Here is a 16,566-nt window from a genome sequence, read left to right as displayed (position 1 = left end):
AGGAGAACGGAAGCTGGCCTAATTGCTCCGGCATAGCCCATACGACCTTACTGTGAAGGGACAGCAGAGGTGATGGTAGAGGACCCAGGGTCCCTTACAGCTTGTCCAGGCCTGCTTTGCAGGGTTACATCCTGTCTTGCATACATGGGTATTAATGATCTGGCTGTTATAGCCCGCATTCTTGAGGATCGGGGCGTTCAGAATCAGCGGCAGTTACCTTGATTCATACAGGACAGCTGGCCTCCAGGATCAGATATCCTAGGATCTGGAAAGCCCATATTCCTGGTGTGAAACCAAGGGGTGGCATCCTTGGTAGTATGTCATAGGTAAAATTCTTGCCTTCCTACATTGGAAAGGACGTGGAGCTAGCCTTAAGTTCCATCAAGGATCCGATCTCGGCCTTGTCAATATTTTCAAGGGTCGCTTGTGTCGCACTCTTGACCCGGGCCGTTATACAAGGGGTGACGTGTATAAGTCCGCCAGTTAGGTCACCCTTGGGCTCGGAAGATTGGATCTAGTTTTGTCAGCTTACAAGGTCGACACCTTGGGCTGATGCACCATAATTCCCTTCATCCTTCTAAAGAGGGAATTGGTGTTCTTGGTTGTGGTTGCATCCGCAAGAAAGTATTGGCAACTTTCTTTATATAGAGCCATACTTAATTATTTTCACAAGAAGGGTGATGTTAAATCCTCACCCAAACCTTATTTACTAGAAGGATCTAGTGTTCATTTGAACCTAAGATATTTTTGCCTTCTATTTTTCAAGACCTTGGTCCACGGAAGGAAAGGATTATTGCTTTTCTCTCAGTAGAGATGAGAGCAGTTAAAAATCTAACGTTTTGTTTTTCTGCCAGAAGACCTTAGATGTGGGCAGGCAGTGTTCAGATCAACTATTAAAATGGCTACACACTCTCTCTTTGGAGTAAGAGCGGTCAAGACCTATCTGAACCAGCTGCTCGGATACGGAAGACTGATGTTGTTGCGCTACCAGGAGGCCCCAGCAAAAGGGCAGGCAGCGTCTAATTCAACTATTGTCAAATATAGATTCATCAGGTAAATATTCAGGCTTATGGTTTAAAAGAGGACTTGCCCCTGTTTCTTTTGGGATGCACCCTACCAGGATAGTAAGCACTTAATGCGGGGTGCATTACCAAGCCTTTATGACTCAGATTTGCTAGGCCGCAACTCTGATGGCGGTCTGCTTTGTTGGTGTCTCCCTCCCCTCAGTAAGCATTGCTTTTGGACATCCCACTCAGTAATGACTAAGACTCTGTGTCCCGTTATGTACGATAAAGAAAATAGGATTTTTATAACAGCTTACCTGTAAAATCCTTTTCTTGGAGTACATCACGGGACACAGAGTTCCCGCCCCTCTTGTCTGGGGATATTGGGACACTTATTGCTTTGCTACAAAAACTGAGGTACTCCCAGTATGGGAGGGGTTATATAGGGAGGGAACCTCCTGTTCTAATTGATTACACCAGTGTCCAGCACCTGATGGTGGAACATATAACCCACTTAGTAATGACTAAGACTCTGTGTCCCGTGATGTACTCCAAGAAAAGTATTTCACAGGTAAGCTGATAAAATATCCTATTTCGTTTCACTTGAAGTCTAAGGGGGTTATTTACGAAAGGCAAATCCATTTTGCACTACAATCATGTGCAAGCTAAAATGCTGTTTGATTTCCTTGCCTGTCCCCCTCGGATCTACAGTGACTGCACTTCCAAGTGCACTTTCAGTGCATTTTCAAGTGCACTTGTAGTGCAAAGTGTATTTCCTTTTTGTAAATAACCCCCTAAGTATGTGTTTTTTTTTTTTTTTTTTGGCGTTCTGTGTCCTGCCATGAAGATTTCCTTTTACTTCCTTACTCTGTCTGGAAGTAAATTTAACAGCAGATATAACAAGCTTCTGCTGTTCCTTGCATTATAGATTAAGGGTACAACATGGCTCCCTGGCATTCTCTTTTATTTACGTTTTGGTTTTGCTGTTGCTGTATATTTTTGGATGGCAAAGGCAGAATTGAGCAGTATTTGATGTAATGTGTATGCCAAAAAAAATATAGCAAGCAGTAGTTTTATTGAGTGTGTTTGTTTGTTTGTTTTTTAGCGCACATGACCTCTCTAGATGGGATCTATTCACCAGCAATTACAAGCTATTGAAAAATGGTATAGAAAATGGAGATATGCCTGAGCAGGTTTGTTTGTAATTCATTAAATTGTATGTATGGTAAATGCCCGGCAACAGCAGAGTTTTAAATTACACCTTATTAATTTTTTATTTTATTTCTTCAGATTGTCATTCATGCTTTACAGTGCACTCATTATGTGATTCTCTGGCAACTGGCAAAGGTATCAGAGACTGGTTTAACAAAGGTATTTGTTTTTTCCCTTAATTCCCCCCCCCCCTTCATTTATATAGTCCTTGTGCCAAGTTGATGTATAACTTTTTTGATCTGATGGATTTGTTTTTTGTAGGAAGAGTTGATCACTTTGAAGAGGCAAATGAGAGTATTTTGTCAAATATGTCAACATTACCTTACTAATGTGCACACTGCTGTTAAAGAACAGGTTAGTAACTGTAATTTTAAAAATGTGTGCATTACTTTTTTTTTTTTTTGTATAACACAAATGTTATATTCAATTTTTAGTTCTGTTCCATTTATTTATAGTCCAGTAAAAGTGAGGTGATCTTTGTACATCTTGTAATCTGATCCTAGGGGAGCTCAAACTCTCTAGCAGCTTTGGGCAGTTTCATTGCCGGCTACGATGCATTACCTCATATTTGTGTTACATTAGGGGGTCCTTTCATATAAAATAGGCTCCCAGCATATAACCGATTAAAAACAAAAATGCAATGCACGAAAATGCGTTGTTTGTGTGTCATCGTGCACTGGTGCATTTCCACTTCTCATAGTTGTGAGTTGGGTTGCCATTCTAAAACGGATGCCACACCAAGTACAGGTGGTCCCCGGGTTACAAACATCCGACTTAGAAATGAAGGGAGACAACAGGAAGTGTGAGGAAGTCTACCTCTAGGAAGGAAAATTCACTCCTGTAAGAATTATCATGGGGAAAAGGTGTCTCCACTGAAGCTTTATCGCCAATCCTTGTTTCCACAACAACCCAAAATTTTCTAAATCCAATTGTCATAGGGACAGAAAGTGAGGTGACATTTTCTGAACAGGGACATAGACAGCAAAATAAATGTTACATTAGTGCTAACCCTTTCATATGCTATCCATAAACATTAACATACATTTTTTTGGCTGGAGCTACACTTAAAAAAATTTGAAAGAGTTATTCCCCCCCCCCCCCCTCTCTCTAAATTCATACTTACCTAGGTAGATGCAGCATCAGACTGATGCTGCACGTGTCCCTGCTGCCTCTGCACTGAGAACCAAGCCACCGAACACCGCCGATGGCTCCAATTCTCTCACCTCCCCATGTCGGTCAGCATCTCTCCTGCTCTGCTTCTCCATGCTTATTGGAGCGTAGAGCTGTGGAGGGGAGCGACCGTCTCATCTGCTCTCTAAGAGGCTAAGACTGCCATCAGTCCAGGCAGCTAGCGGATCCAGACTTCCTAAGTCGGGATGATGCGCTGCCTGGACTGATTCCAGTGACGTCAGCAAAGAGTTGAATTCAGACCGCTCTTTGCTGAAAATGGGTCACAGGGTTGCAAAACGAATTGCGCTCCTGTGACCCATAGGAGAAGCTTAGCCTAAAAAGCTTAGGATGGACTTTTCCTTTTAAACGAGAACCTACAGACCCTATCTTGTTTGTAACCCAGGGACTGCCTATACCAGGGATATGCAATTAGCGGACCTCCAGCTGTTGCAGAACTACAATTCCCATGAGGCATAGCAAGACTCTGACACCCATGAGCAAGACACCCAGAGGCAGAGGCATGATGGGACTTGTAGTTTTGCAACAGCTGGAGGTCCGCTAATTGCATATCCCTGGCCTATACCAAGTATTATAGTAGCGCACAGGTGTGCGTTTTAGCACAGCTCAGATGTGAAATCAGCTTTATCAACAACTCTAATCCTATTCTGGAGACAACAGAAGTCCCTCACAGTGGGGATATTTTCCAATGGTGCCACTAGTTCTGGTTACAAGAAGGGATTCCCTAATTTTAGAGGGATTTTCTCTCCTTCCTGTTTTGGCTATGGGCCAGCAAGTGAAGGGAAACAATAAACCTTACAGGGGCTATAACCCTCCCTTACTTATGGGAAGCTATAATTTAAGTTGTTTTGTTTTTAATTTTGTCCATTGTTTCACAGGCATTCACTATTCTCTGTGATGTGCTAATGATCTTTAGCCATCAGATTGTGCATGGAGGTCGAGAAATGCTGGAACCTCTAGTGTATTCACCAGATTCATCGCTGCAGTCAGAGCTGCTCAGCTTTATTTTGGATCATGTCTTCATTGACCAGGATGATGATAACAGCAGTTCAGGTACATCAATATATGTTGTGTAATACTTAGACATATACACGTGTCTCCTCCATATTGGTGCACTTTTGAATGTTTTGTTACATCTTTACTCTTGGAGGCATGTTTATAAAGCAACTGTATGGCCTTACTGGGGTTATAACCTGTACTTTTTAACCACTTTCATACTGGGCTTATTCTGTCACTCCTCTCCTACATGTAAAAAATCGTATTTGTTTTGCTTAAAATTTACTCAGAACCCCAAACATTATATATGTTTTTTTTAGCAGACACCCTAGGGAATAAAACGACGGTCATTGCAACTTTTTATGTTGCACGGTATTTGCGCAACAATTTTTCAAAGGTGTTTTGAGGGGGGTTGGAAATAAAAAAAATAACAAAACAGTAAAGTTAGCCCAATTTTTTGTGTATGATGTGAAAGATGATGTTACGCTGAGTAAATAGATACACGACATGCTTTTAAATTGTGCAGACTCATGGAATGGTGCCAAACTTTGGTACTTAAAAATCTCCATAGGCGCCGCTTAATTTTCTTTTTTTACAGGTTACATGCTTAGAGTAAAAGTGGAGGTCTAGTGATAGCATTGTTGCTCTCGCTCTAATGCATGCAGCGACGCCTCGCATGTGGAGTTTGAACTGCGTTTTACATATGTGGGCAGGACGTGTGTGTCCGCTTCTGTGCGCGAGGGGACTCTTTATATATATATATATATATATATATATATATATATATATATATATATATATATATATATACCATAACCCCAATATCCTCTAATTCAGTGGGCGGTCCGCTTTCAGATAAGTGGTCTCGCCGCAAGATCACCATTATCGGCGCTCCCTCCAGCCGCTTACCAGAGCTGCCAGCAGCGGCGGAAGCAATTTGGTCATCTTTCCTGTTCGGTATGGAAATGAGTGAGAGGAAGATGGCCCACCCATCTCTAATACCATTGCAGGACGGAAGCAATGTCAAAACGTCACTTCCGCCCATAGCGTTTAAAAATACATATTTTTTTTTTTTTGCTTTTTAGTGTAAATGGGAAATTCGAAGGGGCCCTTTTGACCCAGATCTTATAAATGAGGTCCGGTCATGCCTTTTTTATTTTACAAGGGATGTTTACATTCCTTGTAATAGGAATTAAAGTGACACATTTTTAATTTTCTTTTTTTTAAACGCACAGCGTCCCGCCGACAAATGTTTGTCAGATTTTGCTAGTGTCCTAGGAGGTTGGTTATCTTTTTCTCAGCTTTGCTGAGAAAAGATCTAACTATACAGTGAGGTGGGAAAAACTATTTGATCACCTGCTGATTTTGTACATTTGCCCACTGACAAATGATCGGTCTATAATTTTCATGGTAGTTTTTTTTTTTTTAACAGCGAGCTACTGAATAACAAATGTCCAGAAAAACGCATTTCAAAAAAGTTTTAAACTGATTTGCAATTTAATGAGTGAAATAAGTATTTAACCCCGTTGCAAAACATGACTTGGTGGCAAAAACCCTTGTTGGCCATCAGAGGTCAGACGTTTCTTGTAGTTGGCCACCAGGGTTTGCACACATTTCAGGAGGGATTTTGTCCCACTCTTTGCAGATCCTCTCCATGTAATTTAAAGTGATTGTAAAGGTACAATTTTTTTATTTCCTAAATAGCTTCCTTTACCCTTAGTGCAGTCCTCTTCACTTACCTCATCCTTCGATTTTGCTTTTAAATGTCCTTATTTCTTCTGAGAAATCCTCACTTCCTGTTCTTCTGTCTGTAACTCCACACAGTAATGCAAGGCTTTCTCCCTGGTGTGGAGAGTCGTGCTCACCCCCTCCCTTGGACTACGAGAGTCAGGACGCTCTCTACGTTGCAGATAGAAAAATGTGTCTATCGTAATAAGTTTGTGTACATAGAATGGTGCTAAAAAATATAAATATAAAGTCCTTATTGAATTGAGTTTGTCTTGCACCTTAAATGTTTCCAATCCAATGTGTCTCTTTGGACAAATCCAAAAATATCATGCTCCACCACCAATGATATGAATGCTCACTCACCAGAGCCCAAAGGCCCGCTGGACCACAAAACATGTATAGTAATAGCAAAATCTGCCAACATGGGACTCCCGATTTAAATCTTCCCTTGTTCAGACATTCCTTCCCCTCAGTGGTTTATGTAACAATTACTCAGAAATAAAATAACACGGTAATCGTGCAACACAGTTTTTATTTTAAAATTTTCCACTTAACCAATCCCCAATTATGTGCTCTACATGTCAGGGTGTCCAGACCGGCACCAGCTCAACCAGCATATATGTGTATACAGTATCTACGTATACTATCCACCGCACTGCTGCTGAATGGTACAGTCTAAGGCACCTTCTGTCTCGCCAAATTACGGAGTGAGTCTCACTGCTCAAACGGATGTGACACCACCTGCGGTCCATGGGAATGCCAACAGCCATTCGACCTCTATGCATTTCGCTGTATAGCGGCATCAGGAAGTTGATCGCCGCCATTTTCCCCGGAGGCCTTATACCCGCTGCTGTGATGTTATTGGTGCATGGAATCCCTTCCATGCATCAAGCCCCCAAAGGGGAAGGTATCAAAAAACATATCGAAGCATAAAAATGTGTGCAAAGGATTAATAACCCACTCCATATATTTTATCAAAACTGATCGAGCTGGTCTCACCCTTTTACAAGTACATTTTTAATATACAACCATAATACTATAGCCTTCTTTATACCATACAATTGATTAAAATTAAAACCTCAACTAAAATACAACATACTTAAAAGGTTATATCTTATCCTAAAATCGCACAACTGCATAATTTATCTTGAAAAGTGGTCAAACCGTATGACCATCCCCAATTCAACTCAGTCCATTTACCCATACTCCACATCTGCTTTAAATGTAATATCTCGATTTGTTTCTGGTCTAAAAACATAGACATAGATGGTCTGTGTTTGTTTTTGTTTTAAACCCTGGCGGAGTATTAAGGGATGTATGCACCGAGTCTCATTCTGTGAGATTTGCTTTTGCATCTCACTACCCCTTCAGTGTTGATGTATTCGATCAATCCCAAAAAATCGTATTATGCTTTATCCTATAATGATCGGACACACTATGATGTTACGAATGAAAAGTAACAGGGTAATAATGAGGAGGATGGTAATGAAAGTCCCAATTTTTAAAGTCTGTATTTAAAAAGTTCGAAATTACATGTACACTGTGGCAGCACTTTGGAGAGTGAAGCAAAACTCTGTAATGGCAAAAACAAAAGAAAAATGCGCCTACCAAGTGCAGTATGTCTGATAATATTACATTTTTATAAAACAGTCAAATGGCTACTCACTAAAATGTTGTACAAAATGCGCTCATAAGAAGGGGAATATGGTCGCTGTGGATCGTCAGCCGATGAGATGGTGGCTTCTCTGGTGAAGATTTTGTTGGTTGCTGTCCAGGAGAGGAGCGAGACAGGACACTGCGGGCACAGCAAAACCCGGAAGTAACTGTTCGGCGGCGTGCGTTCCATCTGATGAAAATGCGGAAGCATTGAAACACGCCATTACGACCCCCTGCCTGACGTCACTAACTGACGCAGAGAGCCGTGTGCACTCCAGGCTGGAACGCACGCCGCCGAACGGTTTTTCTTTATCGTACATCACGGGACACAGAGCGGCATATTCATTACTATATGGGTTATATGGAGTACCTTGAGGTGTTGACACTGGCAATCTTCAAACAGGAAATGCCCCTCCCTATATAACCCCCTCCCATAGGAGGAGTACCTCAGTTTTTACGCCAGTGTCTTAGGTGTTAGTCATGGTTTAGCTTGCCTCCGCATCCTTGGGATTAGGTGAGCTAACCGGTTCTGTCCAAAAAAGCCTCAGCGCTAAAGTGGTCAGTAACCGGACCCCAAACCCTTGGGGTATAGCCCATAATGCTTTTCTTTTTAGAGAGCTGGACCCTGGGCCCAGAACTTAGAAACCTTTGGGTGCCTAATGTTTCTGTTGCCAGAGTGCTATATGGGCCCAGGACAGTGGATCCTTCATAGGAACCCAGGGCCTGAAGGTCTAGACATCCCCACGGAGATGGGGGAAGATTGGGCCTCTTGCTTGGCAAAGTCCTGCGGCATGGAGCAGGTAAGTGAGGGGAAAACTTGCGGAACTTGGTTCTTAGCAGGTTTTTTCTGGGGGGTCACAGGGGACATGCCTAAAGTTATGCATTGCATCTGGCAAACTAGTCACATATCATAAAGATAGGATGGCTCTATATGTATATTCCCCATAAGATGTGACCTCCCTTGTAGTGTTGGAAAAGCATTGAGTGGGGCCTGTGTGATATAAAGATATATGTGTGTGTCAGAGAGCTATGCTTACCTGCAAGCCTCCAGGCAATGCTCCATTCAGTCTTCCTCCTCAGTGCCTGCCATGCAGGCAAAACGCTGACCTCCTCGTGTGTTCCAGGCTGCAGGCTGCAGTTTGCTGGAGCAGAGAGGCTCCCTTCCCCCCAACCCCCCCTGTCGGGAGGGGCATTTCCTGTTTGAGATTGCTGGGGGGGGAAGGGCGGGTCAGTGGCTTAAGGAAGGGGCGGCCCTTCCTTGTTTGTTCCATTCAATACTTTGGAACTAGGGAGGAAAGACCAGAACGGCAAGCACGGGGCGCCGAGGACACACAGTGGCCAGAAAGAATATTGCAGTCTTCAGAAAGACTGTTTTTCAAGCCTAGGAATAGGCTGTTTCTTTTCCATCTCATAGTTTTTCTTGCAATACTACTCAGGGGGACAGAATGTTTTTTTCTTTCCTAGATTTGAAAAAAAAAGATTTTTTTTTGAAAAAAAAAAAAAAAAAAAAAAAGTGTCATCTAGGGGAGAGGAAGCATTTTTTTGTCCCCCAAACAGGTGTTTGGGCATTTAACTATTTATAAGTCCCAGGTACCAATAAGTAGCGGGTGTACCTCGGTATTGTACCATGGCATCAAAGAACAAGGGTACAAGAGGTGGGGATTCCCCCAGAGAGTCTGAGGCCTCGGACAAAGCTATGCCGCTGCTTTCCCCACAGGGAGCCTTGGGGCCATCGGGATCTGGGGCTGGAGCTGACGCGAGTCAGTCCAACCCTAAGATGGTCACGGAGAAGGTATTACTCACCTCTTTAAAAGAGATGCAGAAAAGCATGGGAAAAATGATAGCCGCAGCTATGCGGGGCAGTAAGCGGAATAGATCTCTGTCGCCCGAGCGCGGACCCTCAGAGGAGGAGGTCCTTTCCTCAGGGGAATTGGACGACCTCTTGGACAAGGACCAAGTAGGTTCAGGGATCGAGGATCCGGATACAGAGGAGTCTGGGGCAGTCTCCCTGAGGGAGAGCTGGTGGATTCAAGGATTGTCGGACTTGGTCCATAAGGCATTCAACTTGCCAGTACCAGATCTCCAGGTATCGACGGTTTCAGCTTTGGGCTCACTGAGGGCGCCTCAAAGCAATGCTGTGTTTCCGATCCATCCTCTATTAGAGGGAGTTTTTTTGTTCCAAGAGGGCTACTCCTGCAGTGGACGCAGCCATCTCATGTGTTAACAAATCGTTAACATGCCCTGTAGAAAGCATACAGGTGTTCAAGGATCCAGTTGATAAGCGCTTGGAAGCACTATTTAAGAACTCCTTCACTACTGCTGGGGCAGTAGTACAGCCAGCTGTGGCTGCGATTGGGGTTGCTCAAGCATTATCGGATCAATTTAAGCAGATGCTTAAACTTATTCCTGCCCAGCAGGCAGAAGAATTTTCGGATGTCCCTAAAGCCATTTGTTTTACGGTAGACGCAATCAAGGATTCTATCCAGCAAGCGTCACGTTTATCGTTATCCCTTATCCATATGAGAAGACTCTTATGGTTAAAAAGCTGGGAGGCTGAGCCCCCATGCAAGAAGCTCCTGGTAGGGTTCCCCTTCCATGGAGGACGACTCTTCGGAGAAGACCTAGATAAATACATTCAGACCATTTCAAACGGCAAGAGTACTCTCTTGCCAACTAAGAAGAAGGTTCAGGGGCCTGCGTTTAAACGACAGTATTCCCCTGGGCAGGGGCCCTCTAATACTAAGCAGTATCAACGGCCTCCTGCAAAAGCAAGCTTCGGCTTCAACAGCAGATCACAAGGACAGGCTGTTAGAGGCAAAAGGCAGTGGTTTCGCAAACCAGCAAAACCAGCCCCCAAGCCAACCTTATGAAGGGGCGCCCCCACCCACGAAGGTGGGGGGAAGGCTGCGACTCTTTTCAGAGATTTGGGAAGCCAGCATTCCCGACGAGTGGGTACGGTCTTCCGTGGCCACAGGCTACAAACTAGATTTCCTAAGGTTTCCTCCTCCTCATTTCCAGGAGTCGAGGATTCCAAACGATCCGGAGAAGGGAGCCGCATTAAGTTCGGCATTAGATCATCTACTTTCCCAGGAGGTAATAGTAGAGGTACCAGTCCTGGAACAGGGGCTAGGTTTCTACTCCAACCTATTCATCATCCCGAAGTCCAATGGAGATGTCAGGCCAATTTTGGACCTAAAGATGGTAAATACATACCTAAAGATCCGCTCATTTCGGATGGAATCCGTGCGGTCAGCAGCTACCACACTCCAAAAGGACGACTTCATGGCGTCCATAGACATAAAGGATGCCTACCTTCATCTTCCAATTTATCAGCCACATCAAAGATATCTACGCTTCATGGTGGCTTCGCGTCACTTCCAATTCGTGGCGCTTCCCTTCGGGTTGGCTACGGCCCCCCGGGTGTTCACGAAGGTCCTAGCTCCAATCCTAGCCAAACTAAGGATCCAAGGGGTCACGATCCTAGCATACCTGGACGACCTCCTAGTCATAGATCACTCGTCTCCTGGCTTGGAGCGAGCAGTGGCCCTCACGGTCCAATACCTCGAGAGGTTCGGCTGGGTCCTAAATCGAGAAAAGTCAGCTTTCCTGCCCACAAGGCAGTTGGAATATCTCGGCATGAGATTAGACACAGAACAACAAAGAGTGTTTCTACCTCTGAGGAAGGTCAAAGCCATCAAGGAATTAATCCTACTGGTTCTAAGCAAGAAGGAACCGACTATTCGCCTATGTATGAGGTTACTAGGCAAGATGGTGGCCACATTCAAGGCGGTACCATACGCCCAGAGCCACACTCGCATCCTGCAGGCAGCCATCCTGTCAGCATGGAGCAGAAGGCCACAGGCCTTGGATATCCCGTTGCCGCTCTCATCAAGAGTCCGACAAAGTCTGTGTTGGTGGTTAGACCCTCAGAATCTACTGAAGGGGAAGTCTTTCAGCCCAGTGGCTTGGAAGATAGTGACCACAGACGCCAGCCTGACGGGCTGGGGAGCAATTTTGGATGGTTGCACTCGCCAAAGTACTTGGGCAACGCCAGAGAAGCAGTTGCCCATCAACATCTTGGAGCTCAGAGCTGCTCGACTAGCCCTCAGGGCTTGGACGTCAAAATTGCAGGGGTTCCCGGTGAGAATTCAATCAGACAATGCCACGGCCGTGGCATACATAAATCACCAAGGGGGAACCAGGAGTCAAGCCGCTCAGAGAGAGGTGAGCTTGATTCTCCTATGGGCAGAGGCTCATGTGCCCTGCATATCGGCAATATTCATTCCAGGAGTGGACAACTTTCAGGCGGACTTCTTAAGCCGCCAGACTCTATTGCCGGGGGAATGGTCTCTGCATCCACAAACCTTTCAAGCACTCTGCCAAAGATGGGGAGTGCCGGACGTGGATATCATGGCATCGAGACTCAACAAGAAGCTAGACGGGTTCATGTCCCGCTCAAGGGATCCGATGGCCTGCGGAACCGATGCGTTGGTTTACCCTTGGCATCAGTTCAAACTTCTTTATGCGTTTCCCCCGCTCCAGTTACTACCCCGCCTGCTGCGCAGGATCCGGGTGGAGCACATACCAGTCATCCTGGTAGCTCCAGCATGGCCCAGAAGGGCATGGTACTCACTAATCCTAAGGATGGTAGTGGGAGACCCTTGGACTCTTCCTCTACGGCCAGACCTGCTATCGCAAGGTCCGATCCTCCACCCTGCCTTACGGCATCTAAATTTGACGGCCTGGAAGCTGAATCCCTGATTCTCAGGGGTAGAGGTCTGTCTCAGAAAGTAATCTCTACCCTAATCAGAGCCAGGAAACCGGTCTCTAGGGTGATTTATTACAGGGTCTGGAAGGCCTATGTAGGCTGGTGTGAGTTCAAGCGATGGCTTTCTCGCAAATTCACCATTGATAGAGTTTTAAGTTTTCTCCAGCTAGGAGTGGATAAAGGATTGGCATTAAGCACAATCAAAGGACAGATTTCTGCTCTGTCAGTGTGGTTTCAGCGGCCGCTGGCCACCCACTCGCTGGTTAAGACCTTCCTTCAAGGGGTCTTACGTATTAAACCTCCAGTTAAATCCCCGCTTTGCCCGTGGGATTTAAACCTTGTTCTGTCAAGTTTACAGAAACAACCGTTTGAGCCGTTGGCTGAAATTCCTTTGGTTTTACTGACAAGGAAGTTAGTATTTTTGGTCGCCATAGTTTCCGCAAGAAGAGTATCGGAACTGGCGGCCTTATCCTGTAAGGAACCATATCTTATTTTTCACAAGGACAGGGTCGTTCTACGCCCTCATCCTTCCTTCCTACCGAAGGTTATATCCAGTTTTCATTTGAACCAGGATTTGGTATTACCATCCTTCTTCCCTAAACCTACTTCCAGAAAGGAAGGGTTGCTGCATACCTTGGATATTGTCAGGGCCATGAAGGCCTATCTTAAAGCTACAAAGAAGATCCGGTAAACAGATGTGCTGTTCATTCTACCGGATGGGCCCAAGAAGGGGCAGGCAACTGCAAAGTCCACCATTTCTAGGTGGATTAAGCAATTAATCACTCAGGCCTACGGCTTGAAAGGGTTGCCTCCTCCAGTATCATTAAAGGCTCATTCTACTAGGGCCATGGGCGCCTCCTGGGCAGCACACCACCAGATCTCTATGGCTCAAGTTTGCAAGGCGGCAACCTGGTCTTCTGTCCACACGTTTACAAAATTCTACCAGTTGGACGTAAGAAGGAATACTGATACTGCCTTCGGGCAGGCAGTGCTGCAGGCTGCAGTTTGAGACCCTCGGATTCCGGGGGCTCCTCTTTTTTGAGTTAAATTTAAAATTTAAGATTATTTTTCTCAACTAAGTTGGATTTATTATGATTTGAGTATTTCTCTAAATTAAATCCTTTTGTCTTGGAGCTGTTCTCCCTCCCCTCATTGTGAGCATTGCTTTGGGACATCCCATATAGTAATGAATATGCCGCTCTGTGTCCCGTGATGTACGATAAAGAAAAAGGGATTTTTAATACAGCTTACCTGTAAAATCCTTTTCTTGGAGTACATCACGGGACACAGAGCTCCCACCCCTCTTTTTTGGGGACCATTTTGGGAGGCATACTGCTTGCTACAAAACTGAGGTACTCCTCCTATGGGAGGGGGTTATATAGGGAGGGGCATTTCCTGTTTGAAGATTGCCAGTGTCAACACCTCAAGGTACTCCATATAACCCATATAGTAATGAATATGCCGCTCTGTGTCCCGTGATGTACTCCAAGAAAAGGATTTTACAGGTAAGCTGTATTAAAAATCCCTTTTTTTCTGGGTTTTGCTGTGCCCGTAGTGTCCTGTCTCACTCGTCTCCTGGACAGCAACCAACAAAATCTTCACCAGAGAAGCCACCATCTCATCGGCTGACGATCCACAGTGACCTTATTCCCCTTCTTTTGAGCGCATTTTGTACAACATTTTAGTGAGTAGCCATTTGGCTGTTTTAATCAATTTAATATTATCGGACATACTGCACTTAGTAGGCGCATTTTTTTCTTTTGTTTTTGATCATGGATATATGTGTGCAGATAATCATTGGGACATATGATTTTACTGTTGCATATGTAGGGGACAGCTGTTTTTTCTGTGTGGAGACATGTGTTTTGGGGACTTTGTGTGTTTTACATTGTGTGGAGACACTAGGCTGGTGATCAGTGTGTAAAAAGCTGTAAAAAAACGGCTCATACACACTGATCACCAGCCGGCTGCAGTGATCTGCTTTCCTCTCCTCACCGACAACTTCTGTGTGAGGAGAGCCGATCGCCTAGCAACCGACTCTGTATGTGCATCACATGACGGCTGTGATTGGACAAGATTGTCATGTGATCAGGATGGCCAATCACAGAGCCCTCCTGCTGATCTGAGATGCGCTGTGTCCGGGTGACACGAGCGCATTGGGATTACGCTGTTGCGCGGACACGTCCCCTCAGGAGAGAGCGCCCACACTGCCGTATATGTACAGTGTCCGGATGGGATGTGGTTAAGGATGTTGTATTTTAGTTGATGTTTTACATGTTTTTTTTAATAATTGTATGGTATAAAGGATATAATATTATGGTTTTGTATTAAAATGTATTTATAAAGGGTGAGACCAGCTCGATCAGTTTTGATCAAATTTATGAGGGAAGTGATTCCTGGGTGGGTCTTATGATTGTTAATCCTTTGCACCAATTTTAGTTTTTTTTTGATGCCTTTCCCTTTGGGGGCTTGATACATGGAAGGAATTCTTGTATTTGTATATTTGGAATTTTGTATAGGTTATTTGCGTAATACTATTTATTTTTTGTATAAAACAATTGCACTGCAAGCTTTCGAGGCCAGTGTGCCTCAAAAGCTTTCACTACCATTTTCTTAGCCAACCATAAAATGGGTATCGCCCTAAATCCAAACTTCTAATTTTGACAGGTGCAACACTGCTGCTGGAACTTTTTATATAAAATCTGCATTTAAACAAATCCCCAGACATAAGCTATTCATGTTATACACTCATTTGCTACCATTTTCCATCTGTGTTGGTAAGCTATCTTATTGTCTTTTTTTTTTCTTTTTCAATCTGTTTTTAAGATGGTCAGCAGGACGATGAAGCCAGTAAAATTGAAGCATTGCACAAAAGAAGAAATTTGCTTGCAGCTTTCTGTAAACTCATAGTATATAATGTAGTTGAGATGAACACTGCTGCGGACATCTTCAAACAGTACATGAGGGTATGTACATTATTGCCTTTTATATTGCTCAACCAGTGCATTTTCTTGCACTGGTTGCTCATGACTATTATTCCTATTCCAACACTCATCCTACCTTGTTCACCTAAAAAAAATGGGAGCTTTTTGACTGGCTTCTGCAAGGAACACAGACATTTCCACTGTCTGCCACTATGCTAAGTCAAGCTAGATGTTCACAGTAAAGTAGTAAAATTTGTCAACACAAATGTGAGCAATACCAAGTGGCTGCAGACTTGGTCCTTCCCTCATTAACAATTATGGGAACCCTTTTATTTTCACCAAATGTTTTCAAACCAGTTCCTTTGTCCATGTACACTGTCCTGGCATCTAGACCTGGTTGTTTACAGGGCCTCTACTTCTGTACATAAAGGAGATAAAGCCTTGCACACTAGATTATACACTCCCAATTGGACTATCAAATACTAACAAGTGAACATGGGAGGTTTGCGGTTACAGTATGGTAAAATACTGGTAAAATAACTTTTTTATCTCTTTTTTTTTTTTTTCTAACCTTTTCTTATACTTTTTCCTCTTGTTTTAGTATTACAATGATTATGGGGACATCATCAAAGAAACAATGAGTAAAACACGGCAGATCGATAAGATTCAGTGTGCAAAAACACTTATACTTAGTTTACAACAGGTGAGTGGACTTGATAGCCGTTCTCTGTTTAGCCTTTTTTGTGAATTGTGAATTGTGAAAACATGTTGCCAGCAGAAAGACCAAAATTCAAGTCCCACTAATGTTATGAGTTCAGACAAAAATGCAACAGTAGTACCATCAAACCTTATGGATATATATGTAACACATTACATTAATGACTACAAAAACTCATTCAGTATATATGCAATTGTGCAGTAAGAATGATGATAATCTTCAGCGAAGCAATACTGGTGAAAACTACTTCTTAAAATGTTATATAAAGTCGTCCACCACAATATTCAAAAACTCCCAAGGTACAACTGTGTTTCAATAAAATTTCCACAGCATTGAGACTTCTGTGACTTCAAAGTGAGACGCTGCCACCAT

The 16,566-nt window shown here is 43.8% G+C and overlaps 1 protein-coding gene across 1 annotated transcript in view; it reads left to right on the top strand.

Annotated features, from left to right (window-relative positions):
- The window catches only part of STAG2 (stromal antigen 2), a 120,837-nt gene that overhangs the window by 84,285 nt on the left and 19,986 nt on the right, over positions 1 to 16,566 (top strand). The window contains exons 22-27 of the mRNA XM_040323928.1: positions 2,110 to 2,197; positions 2,295 to 2,375; positions 2,478 to 2,570; positions 4,283 to 4,457; positions 15,379 to 15,518; positions 16,078 to 16,179. Of these exons, the coding sequence (XP_040179862.1) occupies positions 2,110 to 2,197; positions 2,295 to 2,375; positions 2,478 to 2,570; positions 4,283 to 4,457; positions 15,379 to 15,518; positions 16,078 to 16,179 (679 nt within the window). The remainder of the gene's footprint in view (positions 1 to 2,109; positions 2,198 to 2,294; positions 2,376 to 2,477; positions 2,571 to 4,282; positions 4,458 to 15,378; positions 15,519 to 16,077; positions 16,180 to 16,566) is intronic.

Source organism: Rana temporaria, chromosome 9, assembly GCF_905171775.1.
Source record: "Rana temporaria chromosome 9, aRanTem1.1, whole genome shotgun sequence".
Taxonomy (NCBI): Eukaryota; Metazoa; Chordata; class Amphibia; order Anura; family Ranidae; genus Rana; species Rana temporaria.
This window is presented reverse-complemented; position numbering and strand designations above follow the sequence as displayed.